At 34.1% G+C, this 16,175-nt stretch overlaps 2 protein-coding genes across 2 annotated transcripts; both read left to right on the top strand.

Moving 5' to 3' along the window:
• The first annotated feature begins 8,333 nt into the window (after positions 1-8,333).
• Positions 8,334-10,453, top strand: LOC145005429 (UDP-glucose 6-dehydrogenase 3-like). The gene is made up of 2 exons (XM_078964548.1): positions 8,334-8,462; positions 8,844-10,453. Exon 2 carries the CDS (start codon positions 8,868-8,870, stop codon positions 10,308-10,310), a length of 1,443 nt encoding a protein of 480 aa, XP_078820674.1. The 5' UTR covers positions 8,334-8,462; positions 8,844-8,867; the 3' UTR covers positions 10,311-10,453.
• Positions 10,454-11,394: 941 nt separating this feature from the next.
• On the top strand, positions 11,395-14,448 carry LOC145005336 (Leucine-rich repeat (LRR) family protein). The gene is made up of 9 exons (XM_078964447.1): positions 11,395-11,808; positions 12,189-12,258; positions 12,391-12,437; positions 12,756-12,864; positions 13,300-13,385; positions 13,460-13,550; positions 13,741-13,826; positions 13,960-14,046; positions 14,169-14,448. Exons 1-9 carry the CDS (start codon positions 11,710-11,712, stop codon positions 14,277-14,279), a joined length of 786 nt encoding a protein of 261 aa, XP_078820573.1. The 5' UTR covers positions 11,395-11,709; the 3' UTR covers positions 14,280-14,448.
• Positions 14,449-16,175: the final 1,727 nt, after the last annotated feature.

Below are 16,175 nucleotides of genomic sequence, written 5' to 3'. Positions count from 1 at the left end.
AAATGGCCTTCAAACACACTCACAAGGGCTTACAGACGTATGGAGGCTCTTAGGGTTTAAGGTGGCCGCAAATGAGGGCCATAAGGTCCTTTAAATAGGGCTTAGGACCGGGAAATTAGAGTTTCATTAAACAGCACGGACTCGCCGAGTCCATCCCTTGGACTCGCCGAGTCCGGACGCGAACCCCCGCTAAAAACCGCGACCCGACTCGGCGAGTTCGACCACCAACTCGCCGAGTCCCCTCACAGAATGTCAAAATATAAGAAATGAAGATACCTGGGGATCCGGGCTGTTACAATTGAACTTGAAAAAATTAGGGTTTATGGCAATTAAACCCTAGGCCTTGTGATTTTTGCAATTAAGGTTTCATAACCTTGTTTTTTTGAAAATTACTAAGGGTTTTTAAACCATTTCCTTTGGCCTCCATATTTTCGAGATCTAGGGTTTCCTAACCATAGGGTTTTCAAAAACAAGGCAAGGATTGAAAGTCTTGCCTTCCACCCCAAGTAAAGCTTTGAAATCTAGGGTTTTAAGGTGGGTTGTTATTTTTGGTAATTATCTTGTTAATTGTTTAATTATATAATTAAAGATTTTGATATATCCCTCCCAAAATTTTGAAATCTAAGGGGTAAGGGATTAGGTTAAATTATTTTGTTTAATTTAATGGATAACCTTTAACTGATTTAATAAATTAATTAAAAGTTTAATTATTAGATAATTATTAAATCAAAGTTTTTAAAATTTAAAATTTGAATTAAAATTGTTTTTAATTTTCAAAATTTTAAATTGATTTAAAAACCCTAGTATTTTGAAATGTTTAAAATAAACCCTTATACTACATGTAATATTAAAATTTTAAATATTTACTATATGTATAAGACAAGTCAGTCGAACCGCTAGTACACCTCATTCACGAAGTTGATCTATAGCAGGAGTTTAAGGAATCAACCTATAAAATGACCGTCATTAGGTATCCACATTTGCCCACCGCTCCCTTGATTGGTGGAGAGTCGTTAGCCAAACGGGTTTGATAGGACATTTAATTCTCATTAATAAGTATAATGGAATAAATAAAGTAACTAAATGTTTTTATTAAATTCTCAATCTTAGTTACTTTAGGAAAATGTAAATTTGATCTTAATCCATGAAATTGCACATTGCACTTTATAAATGTCGTTAGTGGAGCGTGTGTGGTTAACCGACACACTAATATGGACTAATAAAGGGTGACAATGGGTGTCTCGTAAATTATCATTGATTAATGGAGCGTTTGTGATTAACCGGCATATTAATTAGGTGACAAATGACATCGAGCGTACCAAGCTAATTTGCATGGTTATGCACACCTTGTTTATGATCCTCGGTAGCACAGTCACATATGGAAAGGACATAATCGAGATTAAACATGCCATTGAATAGTTCAAAGAATCTCAAAAGATCTAGGAATTTCATTTGAAACCTAATTCATATTAAATTTCGTTTTTCATGGTGAAATTGGTAAATCGTTATTAGCCTACCTTTAAATAATTTGAAGTTAGATTACGACATCCCTCTTTTGAATTGTGAATTATTTAGTTGAATCCTAGCCTTAATATTTCATTTTGGGTGTTATATTAAGGATTTTATTATCTAATCAAAACTTGTCTTTTTTCCTTTTTCAAATGTCAACTTCAAACAATGCTTTTGGTTCCTCCTCCTCCAACAACAACTCCTCCAACCACTTCTCGCTCTTGAGCATCTGTTCGAAAATCACCTTCGATGGCTCTAATTATAATAATTGGATGTGTAACATCAAGATGGCTTTGTGATTTGAGGACAAGGAATATGTACTCGAGAAAGAGCTAAACAAGATTGATGAAACGACCACTACTCCTAAAGAAATAGCTAAGTATAAGAGGCATTGCAATGATGCTACCAAAGTGGCATGCATCATGGTGGCTACTATGACTCCTGAGCTACAAAGGTTTTATGAGGACTATTAGCCGTATGAGATGTGCAAGGACTTGATGAAACGAGCTCGTCAAGAGAGATACGAGATAGTCAAGTCCCTCATAACCAACAAGATAAAGGATAGAGAGTCTGTCACGACCCACTTGCAACGCATGCAACATTATGTGGATCGTTTGCTGAAACTCAATGTGAACTTTGATGAGGAATTGACTATTGACATAGTCTTGCACTCATTGCCTAACTGTCATGATCACTTTATTATGACTTATCATTTGAACAAAGAGGAGACCACATTGATTCAGCTTCAAAGCTTGTTGAGAACTGCCGAGAGTGGAATGAAGGGAAATAGTATTGCCTCCACTTCTGCTGTTGCTACTCCCGTCTTAGCCATAGGGCAAGGGAAGGGGAAGAAGAGTAAATCTCCTACCAAGCAGAACTGGAAGGGAAAGTGTCTAGCCGGGTCGTCAAGCAATGACCCTAAAGCAAAATCTAGTTCTGAAGCTTCCCTTGCCTCTCATCCTAAGGAGGCTACTTGCTTTTACTGCCATGACAAGGGGCATCGGAAACGAAGCTGCCCCAAGTACTCGCAAGACATAAATGATGGCAAGGTTCAACCAACCTCAACAGGTATTACACTATTCTATCTAAAAACTCGTCACATTCTAATCTTGGGTCCTTGATACATGATGTGGTTTTCACATTTGCTCTGAATTGTAGGGGCTAAAAAGAAGTGAAAATGTGAAGCATGAGAAGATGAACCTGATTATGGGCATTAGGAGATCGTCACCTGTTATCAAGATTGGTGTTTATTCTTTAGTGCTTAGTAATGGGTTAAGTTTAGATTTAAACAACTATTGCTATTCGTCAGAAATGACGGGGAATATTATTTCATTTCATGGTTAATACAGATAAGGTTTTAGATATTCTTTTGATAATAAGAATGAATCTATGTATGCTTATTATAATAGTGTATTTTATTTCGAAGCAAGCATGTATGAAATTGTGATGGTTGTAGACAATTTAGGTAATAGTATGTTGCAAATTGATTCATCTAATGGTTTAGACAAGACATGCTTGTGACATTGTCGTCTTGGATATGTCAACAAGAAACGCAAAAGGATGGAGTGTAGGAATCGTTTGACTTAAAATCAACTATGAAGATGGAAATTGAGTTCTTAATAGTAGCAACATGTTAAGAAGTTAAAATAACAATTTCAATCCTAAACCATAACTCAAAGTACATTGCTAAAAGAGAAAAAACACCACTAAGGATTGAGTTTCCTCCACCATTAGGCCTCATATTATGACTTTTAGGGACTGTTTTGAAGACCTTTTGGATAGCTCAAAACATGGTCTTTTTATAGAAAATTATCCTCTTGAATCAAGATGGCAACAACATGAATTTTAACAATCAACAAAGAAGACAATGTCTCCAAAACTTGGAGTAATGCAAGAACACAAACAACAAAAGTCTTGAGGGTGTTTACAACAAAATTTGATAGCAACAAATCATCAAAACTCAATCAAATATGGCTAGAGTTTGATTATGTAAACTCACAAGATTGAAGGTTGAAAGAAGTATGATCAATAACACCAAATTGACTCACTATTTCTACCAATTCTCAAGAAATTGATGAATGGATTATATAAGAAGAGAATCAATGGCTTACCGAAATCAATTCCTAGCCTGTGATGAACCAAAAAACGCAGCCCTTCCTCATCCTTGGCCTTGGTTCAGCCTCACACTCGAAATCACGCTCTCTGTTGCTCACGATTGTTGCTTCCTTTCCCTCCAAGTCGCACATTTTTTCCTTTTCTTTTCCATTATTGTTGGCATTCAAATCTTCTTTCTAAGCTGAACCAACTGGGCTCTCCTCATAGATAGTCTCAACTTTTTCCTGGCCTTCCAAATTGATAGGATCATCTTGAACCTTTGAAACATGGATTGATGTGTCGTCCTCATCCGAATCTAATTCATCATCATTTTCAATATATTTAGGATTCCATCCAATAACTTCCCTAGCACGAACCAAAAACACCTTACCATCAACAATCAAGTTGAAATATGATTTTATTTTATATGAAAATATTTGTTATTACAATAATATTAAATGAAATAGGGATTTACAAATTATATTTTAAAGATTTTAGAATTACGATGCCGACCTTGGCCTCCGTTCAATGCTTTTGTTCTACTCACTTCTGGAAGACAATATCCTTGTAGTTTTGAATAATTTATTGCTAACATTGAGTTTGTAAATCTCATATATATGGGTGTTAAAAAATATATGCATCCAAAAATCCTATGTGAAATTATTCGAAATTTTGGATTACTGATTTTTCAGATTCAGATATGGATAGTACTTTTTCAAAATTTTAGGTATGTGATATCCAAAAATTTTATTTTATTTTTAATTATTTTTATAATATATTTTTTTTCAAAATATAATAGTTCAAAAGAGTTAGGATGCATGCATATACTTTATTGACTTATGTCTTTTCATTTAGCTTTTTATTTTTATTTTTCTGTTTTATATATTTGTTATTTAATAATATTTTTAACGGTAACTTACTAAATGGTTAATTAGTCAAATGAAAAATAAAACAATATTGGTTTATAATATATTATGTTCAAATAAAGAGAATAATAAAAATGTTTTTTTTTCTTTAAGTTCAGTATTTTCAGATGTCCAATTTAATATCCGATATCCAATTTAATATCCGAAACTTTGTATGCTTATTTGGTATCTGTGACGGATCCTTTAAGGGCCAGGGGAGGCCATGGCTCCCCGTTTTTTCATAGCAAGAACATTAAATCTTAATACGTTGATTACCTTGTCACATATACTATAATTCAAATTTTAAAATTATATTACAAGTTAAATATAACCTGTAAACTGTGCATAAAATTACATAATAGAAGATTGATTTCAAATGATATCCTTTAAACTACACCCGTTAAAGAAAGGTTTCAAAAATATTTGAAAAAAAATCAAAATAATATCTTCATTTTGTAATTTAATAAATCAAAATAAAAGCCCTTAAAATTTTCATAATCCCCCATCTCAATACAAGAAAATGCTTCAAACCTTTTAAAACAAATCAAAACCATTTTGAGAAAAATATGTTGGCCGCCGCTTTCACCCTCTCCCCCGATTTGGCCTCTGGCTGAATACTTGGCCGTTGTAATGGCTCTTGCCTCCGCCTGTCCGTCACTTAGTCGACATATGTCGGCCGCCGGTTGTTGGTCCATTTGCGGTTCCGCCTCGTGTCGACCGGCTATGCGGCTTGCTCTCTGCTCTCTCGCTTATCGGTAGTTATTATATGTCACTCCAGTTACTCTTGCTTTTCTTTAACTTGCTTTTCTCTTTTAGGATTGGAGCTACTTTACCCATTTACCCATTGTTTAATGTATATAGCTAGAGGTTAAGAACTTAGGGTGGGGTAGTGGCGTGCAATCTCTTCTTTAAAAGATAAAATAATAGTATTAAATTTATAAACAATAATATTGAATGATTAACTGTGAGATGTTAACTCTTTATAGTTTTACAAATAATAATTATTGATTGTTTAATATGTTCATGGCGTGATAGATCTTATATAATTCTATATGTTGATAATTATTGATTGAATTTTCGTTAACTAATTTGATGTGTTTAATTCCTAATTTGTTTTCTATGATTTTAGATTTATCATAAGACAATTATGGAAAATTTTGTGCATTCACTTCACATAAGTATCTGAATATAAATACATATATACCAATACAACTACAAATAAATTTGGTTACGCCCCCCTAATATTTATCCTCTAGTTTCTCCCCTGTCCGGTATCCAAATATTTGGATTCCGGTTTTGAACACCCTACTGTAATGAACACTTAACATGGCATTGATTTTGTTTGATTAAATAGTGTTATAACTTATAATCATCATTATTTGTGTTGTGTGTGTTTCATAACATATATTGTTAGAAAACCTGAAATCTGTCGTAGACTTGCTTCCAAAATGTTGTACGAACATCTAGTGAATTGTTGGGAACACCATTGCCTAATCTTTCACCATTTTTAGGATCTAGGAATAGCAGGTCGTGTAATATCTAGGGCAAGTCAATAGTACATAACATCTGCACTCTGGAGTACTAAAATAGGTGATCTTTGTGATTTGGGTCAAATTTTGGCTTAGAGTGACTTGAACTTGATTGGAACAAAATTAGGAAATTTACTTTAGCGACTTAGAAGTTAGCTAGAACACACAATAATCAATAATGATACAAGTACAACTAGAATAGTTTGTTGCCATTTCAATTCATGACCTTATCCGACTGTGTTACACCACAAACTTTAATTTATACAAGCCAACTGCGTTTTCGATCATTAATTTATACATATGATATACTACACAAAAGATGCACAAATTGAAATTTAGAATTTAGAATGGAGGATCAATGGGTCTGTATAAATCTTCCTTTAACCTTTGCCCAGAGGCGTGAGACAAATCCCTTGGCACGTGGTTGTGATGAGTCTTGATGAGTCTTCAAGGATAGAGATGGAACCCTTTTGTTTGTAGTTGTTCCACATATTCTTTTCACCTGTTTCGAGTAGAAAGGGGTTGCAGACTTCAAATAAAATGAGTAAGGAGACAAGGGGCTGTTGTTGTTGGAGCCTTTGATTGCCCGATTTAGCTGTTTTGAAATGGCTCTGAACTCATACGAGTCATAGAGGTTGCTAACAGGAGTGGCCATGGGGCTCATGGTGGTGGTTGATGGTGGTGGTGGTTTTTCCATGTTTGGAGGATGAAGATCGAGCTTAGTTTCAGATGTCAAATGTGCACATGTGAATATGAATGAATTTAATCGTGCTTTGCAAGTAACGTCGGGTTTTCTTGTTTCCAAGAAGGCTACATAGTTTTCTACATTTCCTCTTTGTGGCGTGTTGAATAGTTAATTAATTGTTTATTACTTATTTTATTATGTATTTTTTAACTCCAAATGTCAAAGTCAAACTACAAATATTACGTACACAAGGAATGAAATGGAAGCATATGCCTATATTGAAATGGATGGATAACTGTGTGGCCTGTGGGCCTTATAGGAATGGGCCGAACTATTATTGATGGGCAGGATCGGTGACCCAAGTCCGAAACCAAAGCAAATACATTAATGATTTTATACATATACGTGATACGTACGTCTGCGTCATAAAATACTTTTGTCCGTTTAGTTTATTGGATACACGATGATACATTCCTATGTATATTCCTTTATTCCATGGGTGCAACAGATGCTATCATGTGAGTAGCATATATACCTACATATACAACCATAATTTTTTATTGGGCTAAAAATAGGGCACTTTCTAAAAAGCTTTGTAAATGTGTGTGTGTGTTTTTTTTTTTGGTAATAAGATTCATCCATTTAGTCACTAAATTTAGAGAAAATAACAAATATAGTCGAAGTTTAAAGAGACTTTTTTTAACAAAATGAATTTTTTTTTGCCAAATAATCACATATTTGCAATAACACGAATGCCTAATTAACTTTAGTTAGCAAAATCAAATTTTGAATGGGCCCAAAATCTGTTAAAAAACTCTATTGTGAAATTGCTATTAATCTCGCGAGAAAATTGTTCATGGGGAAATACATAACTTTTATTTGATTTTATTTATTTATTATTATTTTTTTGATCGAAAAACAATTTCAATTTTCATCCCTCTGTGAAAAAGGAGTAGATTTGAAGGTTCATTGCCGGTGCCCACCTCTTCAAGTAGCTGGTTGAAGCCGATTTTATCAGGAATTTAGCATTTTAGCATGTTTAATCTCCATCAAAACCCTCTTAGCTATGCGTTCCTTTCAAATCAAGCTCTCTTTAATCATGACATTTTTTATTGTTTTTAAATCATATCTTCAATCTCACTCAACATTCACCATCGACCCCCTTTATATTAATTATTTTTCTTGCATCATCATTCATGTTCATGTTTTCTTTTCTGATTACTTAAGTTTCCTTTTTGACATGAAATTTTCACCAAAAGCCCATGTTTTTGGATCAGATTTTAACGTTAAAGGAAAAATGGAAATGTTGCTTAAAATGAAGCTTTTGTTTATAAATAAATTCAGGTCAATTCAACTCAATAATCTAACTAGTAACCTCGGTTTTCTGTTCTACCCCACCATTAAAAGGTAAAAAGTGAACAAATTGCCAAAATTCCGACTTTAATATTATCATAAGAACATCAATGGGACTCAAAAATTGAAAAGAAAACAAAAAAACGTAAGTAGATAGCACTTGAAATTTCCCTTGTTAACTACTGAAAGGTATATATGGTATTAAAAACGTATTGAATGTTCTAAATCTCACTTTTGGCACTTTACTTGGTTTTTGAGTGTCCTAGGAATTCAGATCTTAAGTTATTTATTTTATGGGTATTTAAAGAGATCTCCCCCCTCACTCAACTTCACCAGAAAACGACTTCTCTTCCATTTTCTTTCTCTGCAACTTCTTTCACAGGAAAGGTACAAACTTTGATCCCAATTCCCACATGCTCTTCCTCATTCATTAGATTTTCACAATTTATGCACTTTCTTCAACATTTTTTTTCCCTTGATTTCATATAGAAAAATGTGTTGTGACTTGTGACGTAGTATTGTAGCTTCATCTCACCTTCATCTAATAATTCTGTATGATAAATGCTTTAATTCTCAAGAAATGCTAGTTTTGGGTCTTATTCTGTATGTACACACATCGAATTTTTCAGCAAATGGCATCTTACATCATGTTCTTATCTTTTCAACAAAAAGGGTCAAACTTTCGATCGAGATTCTGAATTTTGTTGCATTCCCAAGGTGAAATATATGTGGGATTTTACAAAAATCTAATCTTTTTCATGTTTATAGGGTATAGAGATTCGTGAAAGGATAATGGTGAAGATTTGTTGTATTGGAGCTGGTTATGTTGGAGGTCCAACAATGGCAGTTATTGCCCTCAAATGTCCAGCCATCGAGGTCGCCGTGGTTGACATATCAGTCTCCCGTATCAATGCCTGGAACAGTGATCAGCTCCCGATCTATGAGCCAGGGCTTGATGACGTGGTGAAGTCATGTCGTGGCAAGAATCTGTTCTTTAGCACTGATGTTGAAAAGCATGTTGCTGAAGCTGACATCATCTTTGTGTCAGTCAACACACCCACAAAAACTCGAGGTCTCGGTGCTGGAAAAGCTGCTGATCTCACCTATTGGGAAAGTGCTGCTCGTATGATCGCTGACGTGTCAAAATCTGACAAGATCGTGGTTGAGAAATCAACGGTTCCTGTGAAAACGGCTGAAGCTATCGAAAAGATCCTCACACACAACAGCAAAGGGGTGAACTACCAGATCTTGTCAAACCCCGAGTTTCTCGCAGAGGGGACCGCGATAGAAGACCTTTTTGCCCCTGACCGTGTGTTGATCGGAGGGAGAGAAACCCTGGATGGTCAAAGGGCAATTAAGGCATTGAAAGCTGTTTATGCTCATTGGGTGCCAGAGGAGCGGATCCTTTGTACCAATCTTTGGTCGGCCGAGTTGTCCAAGTTGGCCGCCAATGCGTTTTTGGCACAAAGGATCTCGTCTGTGAATGCCATGTCAGCGCTGTGCGAAGCGACTGGTGCTGATGTGGCGGAGGTGTCTCACGCAGTGGGGAAGGACACCAGGATTGGACACAAGTTCCTGAACGCCAGTGTTGGGTTCGGTGGATCTTGTTTCCAAAAAGATATTCTCAACTTGGTCTACATTTGTGAATGCAACGGGCTACCCGAAGTGGCAAACTATTGGAAACAAGTGATTAAAGTTAACGATTACCAAAAGAATCGTTTTGTGAACCGGATTGTTTCATCAATGTTTAACACGGTTTCGGGGAAAAAGATTGCGGTTTTGGGGTTTGCGTTCAAGAAAGACACGGGTGACACGAGGGAGACTCCTGCCATTGATGTGTGCAAAGGGTTGCTAGGAGATAAGGCTCATTTGAGCATATATGATCCACAAGTGACTGAAGAACAGATCCAGAGGGATCTTTCGATGAACAAGTTTGACTGGGACCACCCGTTGCACCTGCAGCCCATGAGCCCGAGCTCGGTGAAGCAAGTGAGTGTGGTGTGGGATGCGTATGAGGCGGCTAAGGGTGCACATGGACTCTGCATCTTGACTGAATGGGATGAGTTTAAGAAGTTGGATTATAAGAAGATCTATGATAGTATGCCCAAACCAGCATTTGTGTTTGATGGAAGGAATGTTGTGAATCCACAGAAACTTAGGGAGATTGGGTTCATTGTCTACTCAATTGGGAAACCATTGGATTCATGGTTGAAGGATATGCCTGCTGTGGCATAAGGTTTGAGGATTTGAAGGACTTTATACATTGGGAATTATTTTCTTATTATACCATATATGTTTTTTTTTTTGTTGTGATTTAGCATTGTTATATTGTATTTCATGTTTTTCAAATAAAATATTTAAATTTGTTGAGTTGATAATTATCGAACTTTTGGATGACAAAGAAACAAAAGGGGAGTCTTCGTAGGCATAATATAATGCATTTTTAAGGAATAAATCGGTCGAGTAAATTCGAATTTCAAAGAATTAAAATCCGATCAAATTATAATCTATCATACGCTTGGTTGTCATTTGGTTGTCATGGAATTCAGTTTCAATATATCAAACAAATTTAAAGTAAATTGTGCAAATAACTTATATACCTTTAGTTATTCTTTTGTAATTATTACTTGTGTTTATAACTATGATTCATTACAATCTATTTATTATTAAGCTTTATTTTTCTAATTGTCTTTATATAATCTAACTGATTTCAAATTTCACTTTAACTATAATAAAGAGTAAATGTGGTCACGTATTAAAATGAAATCAATCAAAAAACCAACTACAAACTATGTAGTAATCTTTTTTTTAATAAAAGATTTGCATTTGTTTTTTGATTCATATAGAAGGATAAATTTGTATTATCAATAGGAATAGAAGAATGATAAATTCCTTCAAATATAGATTTTACTGTAATTCGATGTAATTCAGTTCCATTGATTTTTTCATCCAAATATGATTTCAAAGGAATCTTCCATTCCAATTTTCTTGGATTCAGACCGAATCTATGAACCTAACGAACCTTAATTTCTAAAAATGCAATAGAACAAATATGATTTCAAAAGAATCTTCCATTCCAATTTAATTAGTTTATTTATTTAATTTTTCAAAATTTCATTATCAAACAAGATCACAATTTAAAACACAAATTTTGAGATATCAAATTTCTTGTGGAGACAAATGCTAATTTATATGATTCATCGTTAATAAATAAATAAATAAATAAATAAAAAAAGGCATTTCAACAAAATTATGTATCCGTGTGGTTGCTTAACCAAACACACGTTGAATTTTCGCTTAGAAAAGTTGGAAATTTTCTTAAAGACAAAGAAAAAGAAAGACGTGATTTACCAAAAATATAACAACTTACAAATCAGATTCGTTGATCAGTTTCTCTAAAACTTGGATATCTGTCAAACCCAAAAGAGAGAACAAGACAAGCGCCCAGGTTTTGTCGTTCAAAGTCTTCCCCATTTCATCATCATCATCGTTATTGGTTATCTCTCGTTCTCTTCGATTCATTTCGATTTCGAAGAAACAAGATTAAACCCACAAGAAATCCCTTTTAATAATTGAAACATTGGAGTAAATACGAGACCCTCTTCGTCCTTGGTCAATCCGGTAGCGAGGATCAATGGGTTGTGCTGCCAGCAAGACTGCTGATTCCAAAGCCGACCGCCTGTCAAGGTGGAGCGCCACCGGCATTGTGGGCTTACGCGACGCCAAATTAAAGGCACACACTCTTATCTGTATATTTAAATACCCTTATCTGCAACTGTTTTATATGTTCCTCATTTTGATTTTTCTTAAAAACTATCGTGTTTAAGATAAATAGCTTAATTTCCGTGGGAAGATATCAGCTTTGTTCATATTTGTTTAATTTATGAATTAAATGGAATTATTCAAACACCTACTCCATCCTGAACATGGGCAAAAATGTCCACCATGTGTGTTTTACTGTTACATTAGCATATAGGAATAGGGGTTTTAGCCAATTGAATCTATGGAGTTGAAATAATCGTTTATATTCTGAACCAATTAGCTAAGACATTTATGTTTGATTAGTTATTCAGACATGTTTCAAAACTAACTCAAGTTTATGTAATGAACCAGTCGTTTCCAGATGAAGTTCTTGAGCTGGATAGATCAGTACGGACTCTTGATTTGACACACAACAAATTAGGTACATTTTCTCTTTAAACAACTTAATCTGACAAACTATATGGATGTTTCCGTTTGACCTAACACTGAAAGAACAACATAATAGAAAAATCTATTACTTTTCCTGGCTAACTTTTTCTTTTTGCTACCACAGCTGCCATTCCAGAGGAGATCAGCAAATTCGTAAACATGCAGAGGCTGGTAAGAACCACGAATTTGCATTATGTTTTCTATTTAATCTATTATATATATATATGAAATAAAGTATTAATCTTTAATTCTAAACTTTACCAAGCATGCATCATTCTATTCACAACTTTGTTTAGGGTAAGGTTGAATGATCAAGCTTACAACTTTCATGACCTTTTCTTGAATTAGTTTTTTAAATTGACAAATAGAATTCTTATTTAAGCTTTTATCTTTGGGGCATTGTGGGATGTCTAGTTATTAACGACTAACATGTCTGTATGTGTTAATCAATAGATAATAATATCTGAAACTACAACACTTTGTTTTCAGATATTGGCTGAAAATATAGTCGAGCGTCTTCCAGGGAATGTGGGAAAACTTCAGTCTTTGAAGCTATTAAATCTCGATCAAAATAGGGTTACCTTTTTACCCGATGAATGTAATAACACCAAATCTAGTTCATCATTTCCCCCATCCCATGAAAATTGCATATTTGACTTTTTTTTTTTTTTTTTTTTTTTTAAAAAAAAACGTTGGAAACCGTGCAGAGTCAGACATTGCAATTTTCATGAGACGCTGAATGTCTTATTTTTCATAAATTCCTAATTTTAAGGCTTTATGTTGATTCCTTGGGCTGCGTTTGTTACACAACAAACAGGACAGGACAGGACAAACTTTCTAGGATTATTTTAATGATGATGAGAAAGAGGGCGTTTACGTCTTTTTCAAGAGATGAGAGATCGAGAGTGAGGTCTTGTCCCACCTTTTTGGGTGAGACGGTCCAAGACTGTTAAGCTTTGTACTGTTTTGTCCTGTCCTGTCCTGTTCTGTCTTGTCCTGTGTAACAAATGGGGCCTTACAACTGTTTCTTCAGTGGGCCAACTTGTGAAACTTGAGCGGTTATCCATCTCGGGCAACCAGTTAACCAAACTGCCCGAAACCATTGGAAGCTTGCGCAATGTAAGTGGCTTCATCTACCAACTTACTAATCAATTTTGAAATTTTGGAACTCAATTGAGCTTTTCAAAATGCAGTTGTTGCTGTTGAATGTGTCAAATAATCAACTGAAATTTCTTCCGGAATCTATTGGCAGCTGCTATTCTTTAGAAGAGCTACAAGCAAATGGTAAAGTTCTTTGTTTCAAGGAATTATGTAATATTTGCTTCTCTTTTTTCTTGATTGGTGTACTCACCTTCATGTTGCAAATAGATTATCGATCTTGGAAAATTGAAAAAAAAAAAAAAAAAACATAGTTTGTTGTCTTTTACATCTCACACTGAATCAGCTTTGTGTTTCTTGGTATTGTGGTTTCTAGAAAATTCTATTGAAGAACTGCCTCCTTCGGTCTGCAATCTCATTCACCTGAAGTCACTATGCTTGGATCATAACAAAGTCAAAAAGGTTGTTTTTTGTTTGCAAAATATTTACTACATATGGGTGTTTATGTAATTTAATGTAAAAAGATTAGGGGTAGTTTATGAACATCAAAATTTACCCAATATAAAACTTAATTTTCGCACCATTTGCTCAACAGATACCTCCAAGTTTATTGAAGGAATGCAAGACTCTACAAAATATTTCACTGCATAATAATCCCATTTCTATGGATCAATTCCAATCGGTAAACTTCAATGTCTCCTTTTTTTTTTTTTTTTTTCCTGATTTTCAGTTTCTGCAATTTATCCATTGAAGTCAAATTAGTTTGGTTAAAACATGAGATGATCAGATTTGAAATTTTCTTAGATGGAAGGATTTCAAGAATTTGAAGCCCGGAGGAAAAAGAAATTTGACAAAAAGATAGATTCAAATGTGATGATGGGTTCTAAAGGCCTCGATGAAGGCGTCGATCTGTAAAATTAAACCTCCATTCCATTTTTAATGAAGGCCTTGCATCATATCATATGTTAATTTTGAGTTCATTTTTAGTGAAGGTCTTATTGTACATAACAAAACATATTTGAATTACAAGTTAAAAATGTATCTACATTTGAAATAGACAAAAGTGTTATTATTTTTATTTTTTTGAGTAGACATGTGCAAGTCATTCCTATACGCTTTTTTGTGTTTTTGGTGCTACTTTATGAGCGATTATGTGGACACTATTGCAAGTCAAGCTTCTTTAGTGCCGGTGACATTGAAGCGGGCCAACACATAGTCTTTGTTTCACAGGTTACCGACAAATCATAACAGTATTATCTGTGTTTGACATTTACTAGACTAAACTAATAAAACTAATGGTAACCAGACAAAATTTGCAATTTCCCAAAAAGGTGAAACAATTTGGGCCTGGAGTTGTCTTTGATCTCTTATGTGTGCAAAAGACGTTAATGTCCTCCTTATTGATAATAGCAGAGACAATTTGTTCAGTCTTGTCCTAATCAATATTGTCTGTCGTCGAGTCATGTATTGTCCCGTTTGTCAAACGTAACCTAAGGGTATATGACATATAGGAATGATCCATTCAAAGCAAATGTTGGTTACAATAGTTTACCATATACCCCTCTTAGTATATTATTAAGTTTTCCAACATAACAACTGTGATTTTTAGGACTACTCTAAAAAAGAAATGGAAGGCACAGAAGTGTATCACATCTTTAGGTAAAAACACATGGAAAATGTGGAACTTTTTTAAACAATGATTGATTTTTTTTATTAAGATTTTGGTATTTTTCTTTGTTATGAAATATTAATTTTTGAATTTAGCCTTTTTATAAGATGCTAATTGTAATAAGATAACATAATTTTTTTTTCAAGAAAAATAAATTATTTAACAAACTTAAACATGAATCTACATTTATTTGTGCCCCCACGTGGAGATGGCAACCTGTTTGGTGAACTAAGCTCAAACTGCAACCACCAAAACAGGAATAAACAAGGGACAACACTATGCATATGATGGTGGGTGGGACTTTGGGGGATATCATCTTTTGTTATAGATCACATTAATATTTTAAAATACAACTTTTTTTTTTTTTATCTATATAAAATACAAGAATCAAATGCCATTACAATTATAAGAATGCAATTCAACAGTTCTTATACATATAAAAAATACTATGTCAAGATTTTTCAACGTAAGAGTTTGTTCATGTTAGTTTAGTGACATTAAATTAAGTCTTTTATCTTAGTAATCTTAATGGCTGCTTGATCCAAGAGAGTACGTGGGTCCCACCATTTGAATTTTTAAGGAGTTTATTTTGGTTTGGCTTTGATTGACTCTTTGTTAAAGAGTATTTTTTAAGCATGGCTGGTGAGAAACTTGTTTATTAAACACATGAAACCATTATCACTTTTGTAAAGGAACACATGCACTTTATTATGATTGGTCTACAATACATACAAGATCCTTGTGGAACAAAAGAGTAAAATTTGTAACTTATAACAAGTTAATTTGTTATCTTTTTCTGTCGAGCAATGTTGATTTCATTAAGATAACATAAAGATTTTAGGTATCCCTTCTTCAAATCAATAAGTTTACATTCAAAATAGTAGTATGAAAAATAGTACAGAAAATTGTATAGTTGCTAATTTTGGAGAAGGGTTTAGTTGTATGATGTATGATTAAAGCTTGATGTGGTCATAACCTAATAATAAAATTCTTTGGGATTAAGAATTAATTAATAACCAGTTAATGTTGATGACCAATTAAGCACTCACATGCTTTACTTTATACAACAAGATTGCTTTTGGGGCAATCAAGCACTTCAAATGGTTATGAGTCTCCTTCATGCACTAAAAGCTCACCTCCTA

Source organism: Lactuca saligna, chromosome 1 (assembly GCF_052625555.1).
Source record: "Lactuca saligna cultivar CGN05327 chromosome 1, ASM5262555v1, whole genome shotgun sequence".
NCBI lineage: Eukaryota > Viridiplantae > Streptophyta > Magnoliopsida > Asterales > Asteraceae > Lactuca > Lactuca saligna.
The sequence above is the reverse complement of the archived record's forward strand: the minus strand, read 5'-3'. Positions and strand labels throughout refer to the sequence as shown.

Coding starts and splice junctions, on each gene's coding strand:
- LOC145005429 (XM_078964548.1), top strand. CDS start 8,868: ATGGTGAAGATTTGTTGTATTGGAGCTGGTTATGTTGGAGGTCCAACA.
- LOC145005336 (XM_078964447.1), top strand. CDS start 11,710: ATGGGTTGTGCTGCCAGCAAGACTGCTGATTCCAAAGCCGACCGCCTG. Junction 13,386..13,459: donor CCATTGGAAGCTTGCGCAAT/GTAAGTGGCTTC, acceptor TTCAAAATGCAG/TTGTTGCTGTTGAATGTGTC. Junction 13,827..13,959: donor ATCATAACAAAGTCAAAAAG/GTTGTTTTTTGT, acceptor TTTGCTCAACAG/ATACCTCCAAGTTTATTGAA.